The following is a 13,092-nucleotide window of genomic DNA, read 5'->3' as shown; positions in this document are numbered from 1 at the left end:
GGGCAGGTGGGAGAAACCTATGCTGGATGCCCCCACCCCCACCTACTGCCAATTTCTCCCCTTTCTAAACACATAAATGCACATGCACTTGACCGGGTGTGGCCATTTTGCATAGCAGGAATGTATTAGTAAGTCCAGCTGCCTGATCTAACAGAAATCTTTCCAGCTCCAGTTCCTGCTTGTTGTTAATGTGTCTGAATGTTTCCCTGGAGACTTTTGGCTGTTCATGAGCTTAAAAGAAAAAATTATTTTTGATGAAACTATTAAGTTAAAGACACAACTTTTTTTTGCCAAAATTATATAACATTTACTTTTGTGGCCACATTCATAATAGATCATAACAAAATAACAACGTCCCAATGAGGATTTGTGAAAATTCATTATCAAGCTGTTCTTTTTTGTTACTCTATTACATGTTTAAGAGATAAAATATGCCATTGACACTTAAATGCAAGTAATTGTTAGGAATCTAGCTAAAAAGGACATCTAAAAAAAAAAAATGATATAAAGTGAACAAGTTGATTGAAAAAGGTGAGGAATCTAAGTTTTGACAAAAAAAGAAAAAAAGAATCCTATACTTTTCTAAGTTTGATTTGCTATTAATAATCAGAGCACATTGAAGGAAAAATTGTTTATACCAACCACTTACTGATTGATTAAGTGTACGTTAGATTTATATTCAGCACAAAAACATCAACATTTACATAGAAATAAAGTTTTGAGAAAAACTGAAACTCAAGAAATTTTCTGGATTTGAGGAAAACTGAGCGACTGCTGGAAATTTTTGTCAATCTTAAAGCCAGCTTGAACTATTAAGGTGAAATTATAATAATCATTGCCTTAAAAAATGTGTGGTTGGTCGATTTAAGAGTATTTTAATTGTTTGCATGTTTAAAGACAGCAGAGCAGATTAACTAGCAGCACAAGCAAGAAGCTCAATGTTTAGAAATTGGGCTGTGATTATAAGTTATTTTGTGTTGAGTTAGGGAAACACTACAATTCTTTTTTTTTTGTATTTAAAAAAAAATCTTCATCATTTTTTATGTTTTTAATGATGTTAAACCATTAACTTCATTTTATTTGATAAAGGCGGAACAATTTTTGCATGGCTTAGTTTCAGGGGATTGCATTTATCAGCGGAACTGACATGAATGGAGATATATGGAAGATATATTTTACTCTGAAATATATCTTAATGTTATTCTATTATTTTGAAGTTAGCTCTGAGTTACATCTTATATTTTTCCGATTATATCGCCAGAACCTGATATATTTTTTTCATACCGGAAATAGTTTTCAATAAAACGGGAACAAGAGCAGCCGTTAAAATCGTTCAAAACGAAACGTTTATAGTGGACATCGGCAAAGGTCGGTATCACCTAAAAATTTAGATGTATTTGCTTTCGAAAAAACATATTTGCTGATTGAAATTTTTCATTCGCCATTTTTTCTAATGATAGACATTAAAGAACTGTAATAGCCCCCCTGTATTTAGGCTGGTGTTACTGATCATTTTCAACAGGTCAAACTGTTTATTTTCAATAATATCTTTCCTGTCTAAAGACTATGTTACAGACTACTGGCCGCCTGTCCAAAGCGCTACAGCTCACCCTGGCGGTCATCAAGCCTGATGCTGTAGCTCATCCTTTAATGTCAGAGGTATTCTGCTTTTATATTTTTTGCTAATTGTACTTTTAGCACTCTTTGTAAATACAGAGCGTTATATTTTATTTACACTTTAAATTTCATCTTAGCCACTGAAAGTTAGAGATGCCAAACTCCCTCTTTACCTTCTTATATAAGCGTACAAACTGTTGTATATATATATATATATATATATATATATATATATATATATATATATATATATATATATATATATATACAGCAAATACACTAACGTATGTAATAAACCCAACAACATAAAAAAAACGTTTTCGCTTTTAAATAAAAAAAATGGTAAACCTTTGCAAGTATTAATTTCAAACAGCAATTTGTAGATGTATAAACAAAAATAAATCTTTTTTTTATCCACTTTTCAGGCTCTTCATCAGACAATTCTGGATAACAGCTTTGCAATCGTCAGATGCAAAGATCTAGTGTGGAGAAAGCAGGATTCAGAGAGGTTTTATGCCGAGCATTCAGGTGTGGAGTGTATTTATTTAAGACTTTATAGTGATGAGTACACTTTTACTCTTTGTTTTTCCATATGATCAAAAATTCGCCACTTTTTCACTTAGTATGTAGGCACAGGTATTTGTATTTACCATGGTTCAAACTGGAGAATTCTACATTTGGGGAATTTAGAATAATTTATTGTTGGGCTTTAAATGTTGAATTTAAAGTGTTTATAAAAACTAAATGCATTAACATTCTCCGTTTAATCCTCAGAGCGATTCTTCTATCAAAGACTTGTGGAATTTATGTCAAGGTGAGTCTAGCCTAATTCCACACAAAGGGATTATCAGAATTTTTTTCATTATTTCTACATGAATAAATACTGATGCATTTAAACTAGTTTGGAAAGCTCTTGAAAATGGCAAACATCCGTGGAAAGTTGGTTCTAAACACCAAAGCTTCTACTAAGTGGAAAATAAGACCCCGGTAATCAAATAAGAATTTATTTTGTTACAAGTGAAAGTGAATCTCCAGAATTTTTTTGTGAACTGGCTTTTAATCCATCTGATACTTCAGCTACATTGGTGAGAATAGATTCCCTGGTGTTAATGAATTTATTTTTTCCTATATAGTAAAAAAAGCTAAAATAAAAAAAATTGTAATTATTCAAATTCACCATCTTATTTATTACAATTAGATATTAATGGTGATGCTGTTTACAATCTGCATGAAGTTTGTAAAAAAATGAAGAATAAGATTGAATCCCCTGTATGCTCAATTCATGAGTGGCATAGAAATGCTCCCAGTATTTCAGCGATTGTCTGAAATCTACCATGTTTAGAAAAGTGCAACACTCAGAGAGCTTGGGATGGGTTTAGAGAGGCATTTTTTAATTTCAGCTTTAAAACAATGCTTTGGCTGCAGTCTTTTTTATTTTTATTTTACTTTAGAATATTTAAAATGTCCCCTTCTAAAAAAAAATCACCGAATGATTTTTTATTTTCTGATATAAATTTTCCTCTAGTGGCCCAATGAGAGCTTACATTTTAGCCCGAGAAGATGCGATACGTCACTGGAGGGACCTGATGGGACCAACCAAAGTCTTCCAAGCCAGATACACATCCCCTACCTCCATCAGGGCTCGCTTCGGCCTCACAGACACCAGGAACACAACTCATGGCTCAGGTCAGTTAGGAATTGTAGAGTTAACATGACTAACAATAGTTTCTTAACATCAAATGTGGGAAAATATTCCTATTATTTCATCAACACTTCTAAGACATTTTGGATAGTCTGCAGGACTTTTTTTTTTTAGATATTAATGAACTGCTTATTAAAAAATAGTTTTAAGTCCAATTGCCATAAAATTAATCCAAATATTTACATATAATTTATAAAAGGACACAAATCCTTTTTTTGTCACAGTTTGAATGAAATCATAATTAACTCTTCCTGTTTATTATTAGTTATGATTACAAAAATAATTAGTATATGCTAAACCCATTACCATGAAGAGTTAAGGAAAGTCAGAGTTGCTTTCAAAGCTTTTGACTAATTTAACTGAGAACATCTGACCTATGTAGAGTCACACTACTGAATGTATTTTAAGACCTTGTAAACACTGCTCCCTGGTGTGACATCATGGATTTTAAATGATATCGGAGAACTGTGGACATCCAGGAGTCTGGTACAGAACGAAAGGAAAAGAGCTTCTAAAGGAGCAGCTGATTTTAATTAATTATTGATTAACAGGCCTTTGCTGAACTGCAATCATCAAAATCATCTGAGCTGAAGCTGAGAAACCTCTAAAACCTGCAAGACAGTGGCCCTTGAGGATCAGCTTTGGGCATGTCTGCCCTGAGCTAACCAATTATTTACTTAGAATGTGTTTTAAGGGCTAGCAAGTCAAATTTTTTGGAGTGTCCTTTACAACACCCCAGATCTCATTCCCTAACAAATCTGTGGTTGCAGCTAAAAAAGTGAGTAAAAGGCAGCCTATAAAGTTAACTGAGTTACACCGGTTCTGTCAGGAGGAATGGTCCAGCAAACTATTGTAAGAAACTGGTAGAAAAATACCCAAAACACTTGAGCCAAGTTGTAATTTAAAACACACTTCTACAAAATATCAAATAAATGGTTCTGAACTTAATAGTTTGAATAAAGTTGGAAGTGAAAATGTCTCTTACTTTTTGACATATACCAAATAAATACCAAATCATTTGGTCATCTTTACTGACCAAAGAGCATTAAGCAAATAATGCTTATCAGTTAATTCAAGTCTGAGTGTGGATGAAAAAGTCTTCAGATCATCCCGATATAATCTTCAGGTGGTAGTTTGAATTTTTTCAAAACTAAAAACATTTAGATTTATTTTAAAATAGTTTTATTTTTTTTATTTTTCCAGACTCTACAGAGTCGGCGCTGAGAGAAATCCATTTCTTCTTCCCAGATTTCAACGTGGAGCAGTGGATAGAGAAGGAAGAACCGTTCTTCAGATCAGGACACATTCGTTATGACAATGAAGATCAGATCCACAAACCTCTGTCACTAAGCTGACCCTAGAGCAGCCCAGCCCCATTCTACAGTATAACTAAAGCTTGACTGGTTTATATTACGGAATGTGTACAGATGCCGCAGATGAGGAGTAAACCGGGTGTTTGAAAGGACTGATTTGTTGTGAGGAAAACAGCCTGCTAGGCTTCTATCACTTGTAATTTTTATCTTAGCCGGGACATTGAGGTGTTAGAAAAATCTAAATCCATTGCTCTTGACTAAAGCTGTGAGATCTATTGTAAAATATTACCTCCCAATGGGTTTTACCTCAGTGGCCGCACTGAGGATTAGAGTTTGACATCAGAGATGTGTAAAAGCCTCTTCTAAAATACTAAACAGCTGGATTTGTAGAGCTCAATAATATAACCACCTACTTATAAATGTATTATTATATTTCTTTGAAGAGGAAAACTCTTCACCTGTAGCTTTCATAAAGAATTCTGCACTAACTCAGACAGTACAGCTGAATCTGATCATTTGGGTTTTTTACAGACACTGCAGGCCCACCACTTCCCTCGGATTTGCCAACTTTAAATACAGCTATTTGCACAGTTATGTATTCAAATCATGCATCTGCATGTCATTCATGGAGTCTACAGTTTTTGTAAATTAGGGAGCACATTCTACATGTTGGTATGGTATTAAAGGCTTGAGGAATTTGTAATGCCGCAAACCAAAGGTTGCTGACAAAGACAAAAAAAAGGATTCAGAGGATTGTAACACATCCTTCTGTGCAAGCGAGCAGATAGCTGTACTTGTTTTATTCTGAGCTGAAAATTAAACCAGATTAAAACCTGAACTGCATCTTTAAATATCTCACCTTTTAATGATCATGAATAGATATTAGTTTGTGTGAATTCTTAACTGTTAGGTACATCCATCAATATGTGGCGAGGGGGAGGCAGGTCCTGCAGGGACACAGATAAGATTGAAGAATGTGCTCTTGTCATGTAAGACTAGAATTGTTTGGTGGAACATAAACACCAAACATCACCCCGGAGCATCATTGCAGAATGCTGTGGGGATTCATTGTGTTTGCAGGGATTAGGAAGCTCAGGGTTAATATGAAGATGAATGATAGATGGGCTGGAGGAAGAAAAGCGTTGGAGGCAGCAGATAACTTGAGACTTAGGCGGGGTTTTGATCTCCTGCATAAGAATATCGCAAAACTGGAGAGACAAAATGTCTCTGCCTTAGATTGGCTCAGTCAAAGTTCATTTCTACAAGAGCTGTACAAAAAATGATCACAACAAACCATAATTAATTGAAACATTTGTAAGAGAAACATATTTCATTTATACTTTATTAAAAAGCAGAAGTCATCAGATAGAAAGAGAACAGTATACAGAGTAGAGCAACACGATGCAGTGATCCACGTCTGTCATTGTTTAAAATTCAGCAACATGAAGTAAAACAAGTCTTACCTATTTTTTTCCCTCAGCATCATCTAAAAAGTGACATTCTTCACTTTCTCTTCTGCAACTCAGTTGAATTTATGTTTAGTAGAAACACTGACATCTCATGATTTGATGGACCAAATGAATACTTTACATGCAGGTCTTTTCAAGATGTCAAATTACAGCAAACACTTAAAACTGTAAACACGATTATCGGCAAAAGTCGGAATCCAGTCTTGTGCTTCCATCAAATTATCTCCCAACGAGGCATGGTTAGCTGATTTATTTCACCTTCGGGCATTTGTCGGACCTCTTGCACTCAGGTGTTTTGTGTGGCCACCTGTTTCAGAGTCTCCACCGGTTTCATTACCTCATAAGTAGTTAGAGATTTCTTAACCTTTCCATTCTTGTCCACCTGGTGGATGCTCTGGGTCACGGTGATGGTCACTTGCTTCGTTGACATTCTGTTATCCTGCCATTTGGTCTGTTAATGCAAAATTTATGAATCGGAATTATTTCTACATAATTGAATAGAACAATTGTTGTATTATGTTTTATACTATAAACAAGCAGGCCTTACAATTTCCTCAGTGTGTAAAACACTTCTGCGCTGCACTGTGGTGCCTGATGAGGGTGGCACCTTGTCCTGCTGCGGAGAGGTCACCACAGACGGTGGGCTGCTGGGTTTCACATCATTCAAACTGGCCTCAGACACGGCTGAGCAAACCTTCAGATAGGCCTGGGCAGGAGGAGGGAGGCCATCTTCAAAGAAATCTGGGACTTTAACAAAGAAGAATCACATGGCTCATTTGTTTCGCATTCATCTTTCAACATGTAAAATATAAATTTCAAGTCATAAAAAATGACTTCTGTAATGCTGTACTTTCCTGAATAATATGACAAAATCTGAAAAACATTCAAGATGAATAAATTCTATTGGAAAGCATGTGCTTCCCATTCTAATATATTTTATTTCATTCCTATAGAAGCATTTTAAATAGACGTCTTTAAATTTGCATAACTTTAGAATTGAGAGTAATGGGCGAAAATTCCTTTGTTTTTATTATTTTTTCAAGTGAACTATGAGGTATGACAACTTAGACTTTGTCATTCTGTACACACATTGTATACAAAAAGAAATTTTGTTCAGTATAGCTCCCAAGACATTTTCATTTTTAAAGTGCAGCAGTGCTAAAATGTAAACAAGCAACATTAATCATTTTAGCTGCTGCAACAATCAATGCCTTTTAAAAGAATGTTACTGTAAAGTTCATAAATCTTAAGGAGCCAAATAATTTGATTACATGATTGCAATCAAACAAAGCAAAACAACTCTAAACTCCCCAAATGAACAATGATATTAAATTTCTTTAGGATGCAACTGAAACATAAGTTTAAGTTCTTTTGTACCATTGTACCTTCTCAACCAGAGCAGCTGCATCAAAACCTGAATCTCCTTAAGGCAAACTGTTTCTAAAACATGCAGCTAAGGTCATTTTCCTCTACCACACTAAGAAATAGATGAACATGTTATTCTTTTTTCACACTGTAAAAACATGGTTTATACAGGAAGGAGGAACTCTAATGCTTTTTAATGCTCTTAGAAATAATTTTAATGCCATCAATAAGAACCCATTACTCTCATATATATATAAACACGGCCAAATCCTGCTTTGCCATCGACAGGCTGCAGCCATGTCCCGAATTTGTCGTTTTCCAGCCAGTTATGTTCAAATTTGCACCCCCCCCCCCCCCCCCCCAATCTCTAGCTTTTTCTGTGCCTCGAGCTTCTGTTGCAAAGATATGGCTTTAGGATCAACCAGGAGCAGTTCCATGCAAACTCGTGGAACCAGTCAAATCTGATATATTTGAAAAAATGTTTGTTTTTTTATAAAGCATTTTAAATGCCATGATAATCACATTTAATGAATTTTAATGCTAATTAAGGCCTTAATTTACAAAATAATAATTTAATGACTTAATGACCCACGAAAACCCTGAAAAAGTATAAAGATTCCAAAAACACTGTGTTAAGCAGCTGATTTGAATAGGACACAGAGCTAATAAAACATGAGGAATCAGTTTAATCAAATATCAGTATCATTCGGCTTAACACATATGACCTCTTCAATTATTTACTTCAATTAATCCTTAGCCTTATTAATAAAGGCCATTCACTTGAACCTGTTTGACTTATATTTAATTCATCTTTAATCATTAGCAATGTTTCGTGTGGGAGGATTAACATGCATATGGGGCTGCCTGCAAAAAAAAATCTTTGTATCTCTCCAGCTCTGTTCACAAAAGACTCAAATAGGTCAGAAAAGTTCCCTTTGAAACAGCTTTGTTAAATTACCTTTGCCTTTTTTCTAAAGAGCGTGTATGTGATCATAGCCGTTTGATTTTTTTAAATTCTTTGCATTTTTTTTTTCATTGTTTTGTATTAAAATCTGGAGCACTGTCTTAACAGATAAATCAAGGCTCCTTCATTCAACACCAGCTGCATCGGTTGCCATGAGAGCAAAGTCCTGTTGGAATATAGTGGCTTTTGATGCAGCCTAATTTCCCTTTTCAGCGATTCGTCTTTGCATGGCTTCAAAGAAAAAAGACTCGCTCTTCAGACCAAAAGACAAGATAACAAATACCAACAACACGAAAACCTTACAGTAATGGATGTTAAAAGCTAACGTGTTGCTGCATCTACCAAATTAATAAGGGATTGACTGTGTCATATTCCAGAATAATGTATTTTGGAAGCTTTTTCCTCTCTGCATTCGGCCTGTCCCCTTACCAGGGCTGATTGTTTTCTCTGACACAAAGCCAGCCTCAGAGTTCTCAGAGGGGATGCTCTGGATGGATGACAGGGGGATATCTGTGTCTGTGCTCGTCAGCCATGTTGACTCCGTCTCTTTGGTCCAGCTTTCCAAGTAGCGAGGCTCTAAAGCATCCGTCCTGCTCCCTCCGCAGCCCATAGTTCACCCTCTGCAGGGGCACCTTCAATTCCCTGCTCAGCTCTTATAAAAATGGGAAAAACAAGCAGATGCTAGAACCTTGTTTAATCATGGGAAATGCTTCTGCAGTTTTATAGCGATGATAATTATACATAAAATGTATTTTATTCCCTTTAATCTGAAGATACTTACAGATCACCACACAGCTGTGGCAGAAGGTAAGAGTCCTCATAGGCTTAGTGTACAGCAATAACTGTTCTTAAAAGAGTTGAGTAGGAGGCAGAGTCCATGTTATGTGGTTTCTCCATGACTGGAGACGGCATCCTCTTTTGAAGAAGCAGGTAAGGGAATCAGCCAATCAATCAATTAGCCATCGTGTTTTTACCTTTGATAAAGAAATGCACAAAGAGACAGTGAAACATGTTTTCTGTTTTATTTGAGTTTTGAAGTTGTTGTTTTTTTTTTTTGCAACAACGCTTCTAGATAATTAAACTCATACTGCTGAAAATCCAGTGTGTTGAAAATCCTTTGTAGAAAAAAAATGAATTTGTTGGTTGAAGAAAGAGTTGTACCAAATGGTATCCTTTCAATGTGAAAGTGGAGAGGATAGAAATTGGTCTCGGCAAGTGGCTGCTCTGGTTCTGCTGGGGGTTTCTTCCTGTTAAAAGCGAGTTTTTCCTCTCCACTGTCGCTACAAGCATGCTTAGTGTGGGATTGCCTTTGAGTCAATGACTATGGAATCAACTGGTTTTCCTTAGATAGAAAACTCTGAATCAATTTGACTGTATGATCTGGTGAACTGTAGAGTGCCTTGAGATGACACGTGTTGGGAATTGGCGCTATATAAATAAACTGAATTGAATTAAAGTTCCTGCCTGTGGTCTTGACCCCAGCCCCTCTGATTACTTGAATATCAGCTGGAGACTGACCAATGTCATCCAGCAGCACTGTTTGACCACGCTGGCGACCATCCCACTCAGCTCTGCTGCTTAACACACAAATGTATTTCCATTCAAGTATGGCAAAATTTGAAGTAAAAAAAGCCCTCAAACATCATTTTGTCTACCTCATAACCATTGTGATAACCTATAAATAATCCACCAATTGTACCAATCAATTGTTCTTGTTTAATTCTAGTTAACAGCAGTTTTAATTAATCTATTTATTCAAGCCCCCCCCAGAGTTTGATAAATATTAAAAAAATTTTTAAAGATGCAATGAGACATCAACAAAAATAGTTAAATGCAGCAGAGCCAGGCGTCCCTTAAATAATAAGAAAATAGGTAGGTTGTTTACAGGCAGGCCTTTGGTGGATCATATGGCTAAATGACTAAGAGAGTCATATCTATAACGAACACGCACGTGAACGCGCACGCGCAACTACCATCCCCAAAGGCCACGAGGAAACGCACCATTATAACGATCACCAGCAAAAAATGGATAAGAATCAACAAGGCTTGTAACAGAAACACAAACGATGTTAATGAGAAGAGAGGCTTACAGATGGCGGAGGCTCCGTGTTTTTTACTCTCCTCTTCTCATCACCGCATCTGCCGCAAGAGCTCCAGCGTCAGCGAGTCGTCTCCCACTCTGGACTCCAGCAGGCTCCCAATCCAGACACACCCCCTGATACTAAACAAAGCCTTTTCCTCCATCTTTCTGAATGCCAGGGATCTAAGAACAGCGAATGAGCGATAAATCATCCATCCAATGTTGTGGAGATGAGAGCATCTGTTGGATTTGAAATTTAAGTAAATAGAAATTGCATCAGCAGTTGCTAGGTAAACTTGAAAATATAATTTTTTATTTAATAGTGACGCAGTTCGTTTTGGAGCGACAAAAATGTAATGACAGTCAGTTACATAATTATTACTGTAAAACTTTAAATTCTTACTGTTAAAAATCAGTCAGCAATTCAATTCAACTTAACTTGCTTTATTTATATATTGCCAATTGAAAACATATGTCATCTCATTGCAGTTTACAGAGACAAGTCAATCAGATGCTAGTACCCCTACTATCCCCCCCACTATAATTCAATTCAGTTTATTTTTATAATGCTAATTCACAACACATGTAATCTCAAGGCACTTTACAGATATAATTCAATCAGATCACACAATCAGATTTGTAACAAATGTCTGCATGAGGAAAGCCAACTGACCGCATCTGTCAGGATTTGGTTGTGATTTGAGGACCCAAATGCAGAGGCAGGGAGGCAGAAAATTAATCAACAGAAAATTGAGGCAGGAATCCAAAAATCAAACATGAAAAAAGTAAAACAAATCAGAAACCAAGGAGACTTCAGGGGAAAACAATCACAACGAAGAAGACGCACTAAGACGGGAGTTGGAGGAAGTTAGATAAAGTCAGCAAAGGAACCAGCACTGAGGAACTGCACAAGGGGAGTATTTATGGCTGACTGAACAAAGAGAGGATTAACGAGCAGATTGGGAGCAGGTGTGAAGAGAGCGGTCTAAGGAGCTAGGGAAAAAGGAGACCAACACAAGAGGGCAACAGAGAGCAACAAATAAAAACCTGAGAAGTGAAATATAACCAGAAAACACAATATATAAGAACTAAACCAATAAAACTAGAAAACATGGAGCAAAGTTAAACTGAATACTCAAAAGAAAACATAACAGAACCAAGACTGTGACAGCATCGAGTCATTGACCAGGACATGCTCCTCCTGGATCAGTGTGTGCCGACAGTAGACCTTCCCTTTCATTTCGTCATGGACTGTAAAGCAAGCTCATAATGAACATGCATTCAGCGACAGTGAAGTGAAAAAAACTCCCCTTTAACAGGAAGAAAACCAGGCTCAGTGTGAGCGGCCTTCTGCTATGGCCAACTCAAAGACAAAAAAGGAGACATACTAAATTAACATAAAGGCATGATCTATAAATATTTTCTATGTAAGAAGAGATATTATACATATTAGCTTCTCAGGTAGCTCTGTCAGGGAAAGAAAGGATGAATGTGAGCAGGATATTAACAATAAATGAGGGCCCATAGCTGTTTAGGAGAGAAACAAGATTAAACACTGAAAAACAGGCCCTATTATCTACAACCAGGTATTAAAGGCAGCAGCCCAGCTGATATTTCTCTCTGGGATGGTGTCACAGCCAAACAAGAACAGAGCAGAAGAAGCTACTATGACAAGAAAAAGCTGAAAAAACATAAAATAGTAATAGATGTTTAGGCAGGTGGACCAAAAATGGGTAGGCGTCAGAACCAATTCAGTGTCAATCTACACTGTGCCAAAAAGAAAACAATCAAACACAACATCCAAATAAATCACAGGATAAATCCCTTCTAATAAATATAGGAACACATTTTGCCATCCATGCTGTTGAAAGTAAAGGTAGCAGATTGTCTTCTTTTCTATTGGTTGTCCCACATGCCACCTTTTGTGCTTACCCACTTAATGTCAATGTCACTTTTACTATATAGATTTGGTTTTATTGTAGCTCCACTGCTATCACTGTATACAGGAAGCACAGGAAGCAAACATTCTTAAAAGTTTATGAGAAGACGAATGCCTCAGGAGAAAGAAATAAGTCTAGAATGTGTTTGGGATAATCATCGTATCTGCGAAAGAGCAGGTAGGATGGACTTTAGAACAGACTTTTACGTTTTTTTAACAGACTTTTCTGGAACCATTGTCTAAATATTCCTTTATTCAATTATGGTTTTGAATAATTGTAACATACATATTAGTTTAGCTGTTAGTTTACAAATTACATTTGCCTTCTTCCCCATAAAACACAAAACTAGGTCTGAGATTATCATAAATTCTGTATTTCGCATCTTTAAATTTACATTATTGAGTTGAAGAATTAACCAATGAAATTTGCTGTCAGTTTTTGGTTTATATACAAGCAATTAAAATGTAAAATCAGTTAGAACATTCCACCTGGGAGTATTACTGCTGGCACCATCTGGTTAAGCGGAGAACTGCTTGTTCCAGATGGAAGCAAAAAATCACATTGTTGGGGTGGCCACAGGGGTAGCCCATGATTAGATAAGGGTGGCCAATGGGCACCACTGGCCTCCCTTCTAGCCCCGCC

General features: G+C 36.4%; 2 protein-coding genes across 2 annotated transcripts; one reads left to right on the top strand and one right to left on the bottom strand.

The window, feature by feature from the left end:
• Window positions 1-1,142: 1,142 nt before the first annotated feature.
• nme6 (NME/NM23 nucleoside diphosphate kinase 6) lies at window positions 1,143-6,104 on the top strand. Its single transcript, XM_038287548.1, has 6 exons — window positions 1,143-1,368; window positions 1,564-1,659; window positions 2,043-2,145; window positions 2,392-2,431; window positions 3,143-3,303; window positions 4,523-6,104. Exons 2-6 carry the CDS (start codon window positions 1,567-1,569, stop codon window positions 4,672-4,674), a joined length of 549 nt encoding a protein of 182 aa, XP_038143476.1. The 5' UTR covers window positions 1,143-1,368; window positions 1,564-1,566; the 3' UTR covers window positions 4,675-6,104.
• Window positions 5,966-10,779, bottom strand: baalcb (BAALC binder of MAP3K1 and KLF4 b). The gene is made up of 5 exons (XM_038287546.1): window positions 10,521-10,779; window positions 9,212-9,404; window positions 8,860-9,082; window positions 6,649-6,848; window positions 5,966-6,552 (listed from the first exon to the last, which is right to left on the bottom strand). The coding sequence occupies exons 3-5, from the start codon at window positions 9,038-9,040 to the stop codon at window positions 6,388-6,390; spliced, it is 546 nt and encodes a 181-aa protein (XP_038143474.1). The 5' UTR covers window positions 9,041-9,082; window positions 9,212-9,404; window positions 10,521-10,779; the 3' UTR covers window positions 5,966-6,387.
• Between the last annotated feature and the right edge of the window lie 2,313 nt (window positions 10,780-13,092).

Source organism: Cyprinodon tularosa, unplaced genomic scaffold (genome assembly GCF_016077235.1).
Source record: "Cyprinodon tularosa strain WSP-4 unplaced genomic scaffold, ASM1607723v1 ctg24, whole genome shotgun sequence".
NCBI classification, from domain to species: domain Eukaryota; kingdom Metazoa; phylum Chordata; class Actinopteri; order Cyprinodontiformes; family Cyprinodontidae; genus Cyprinodon; species Cyprinodon tularosa.
This window is presented reverse-complemented; position numbering and strand designations above follow the sequence as displayed.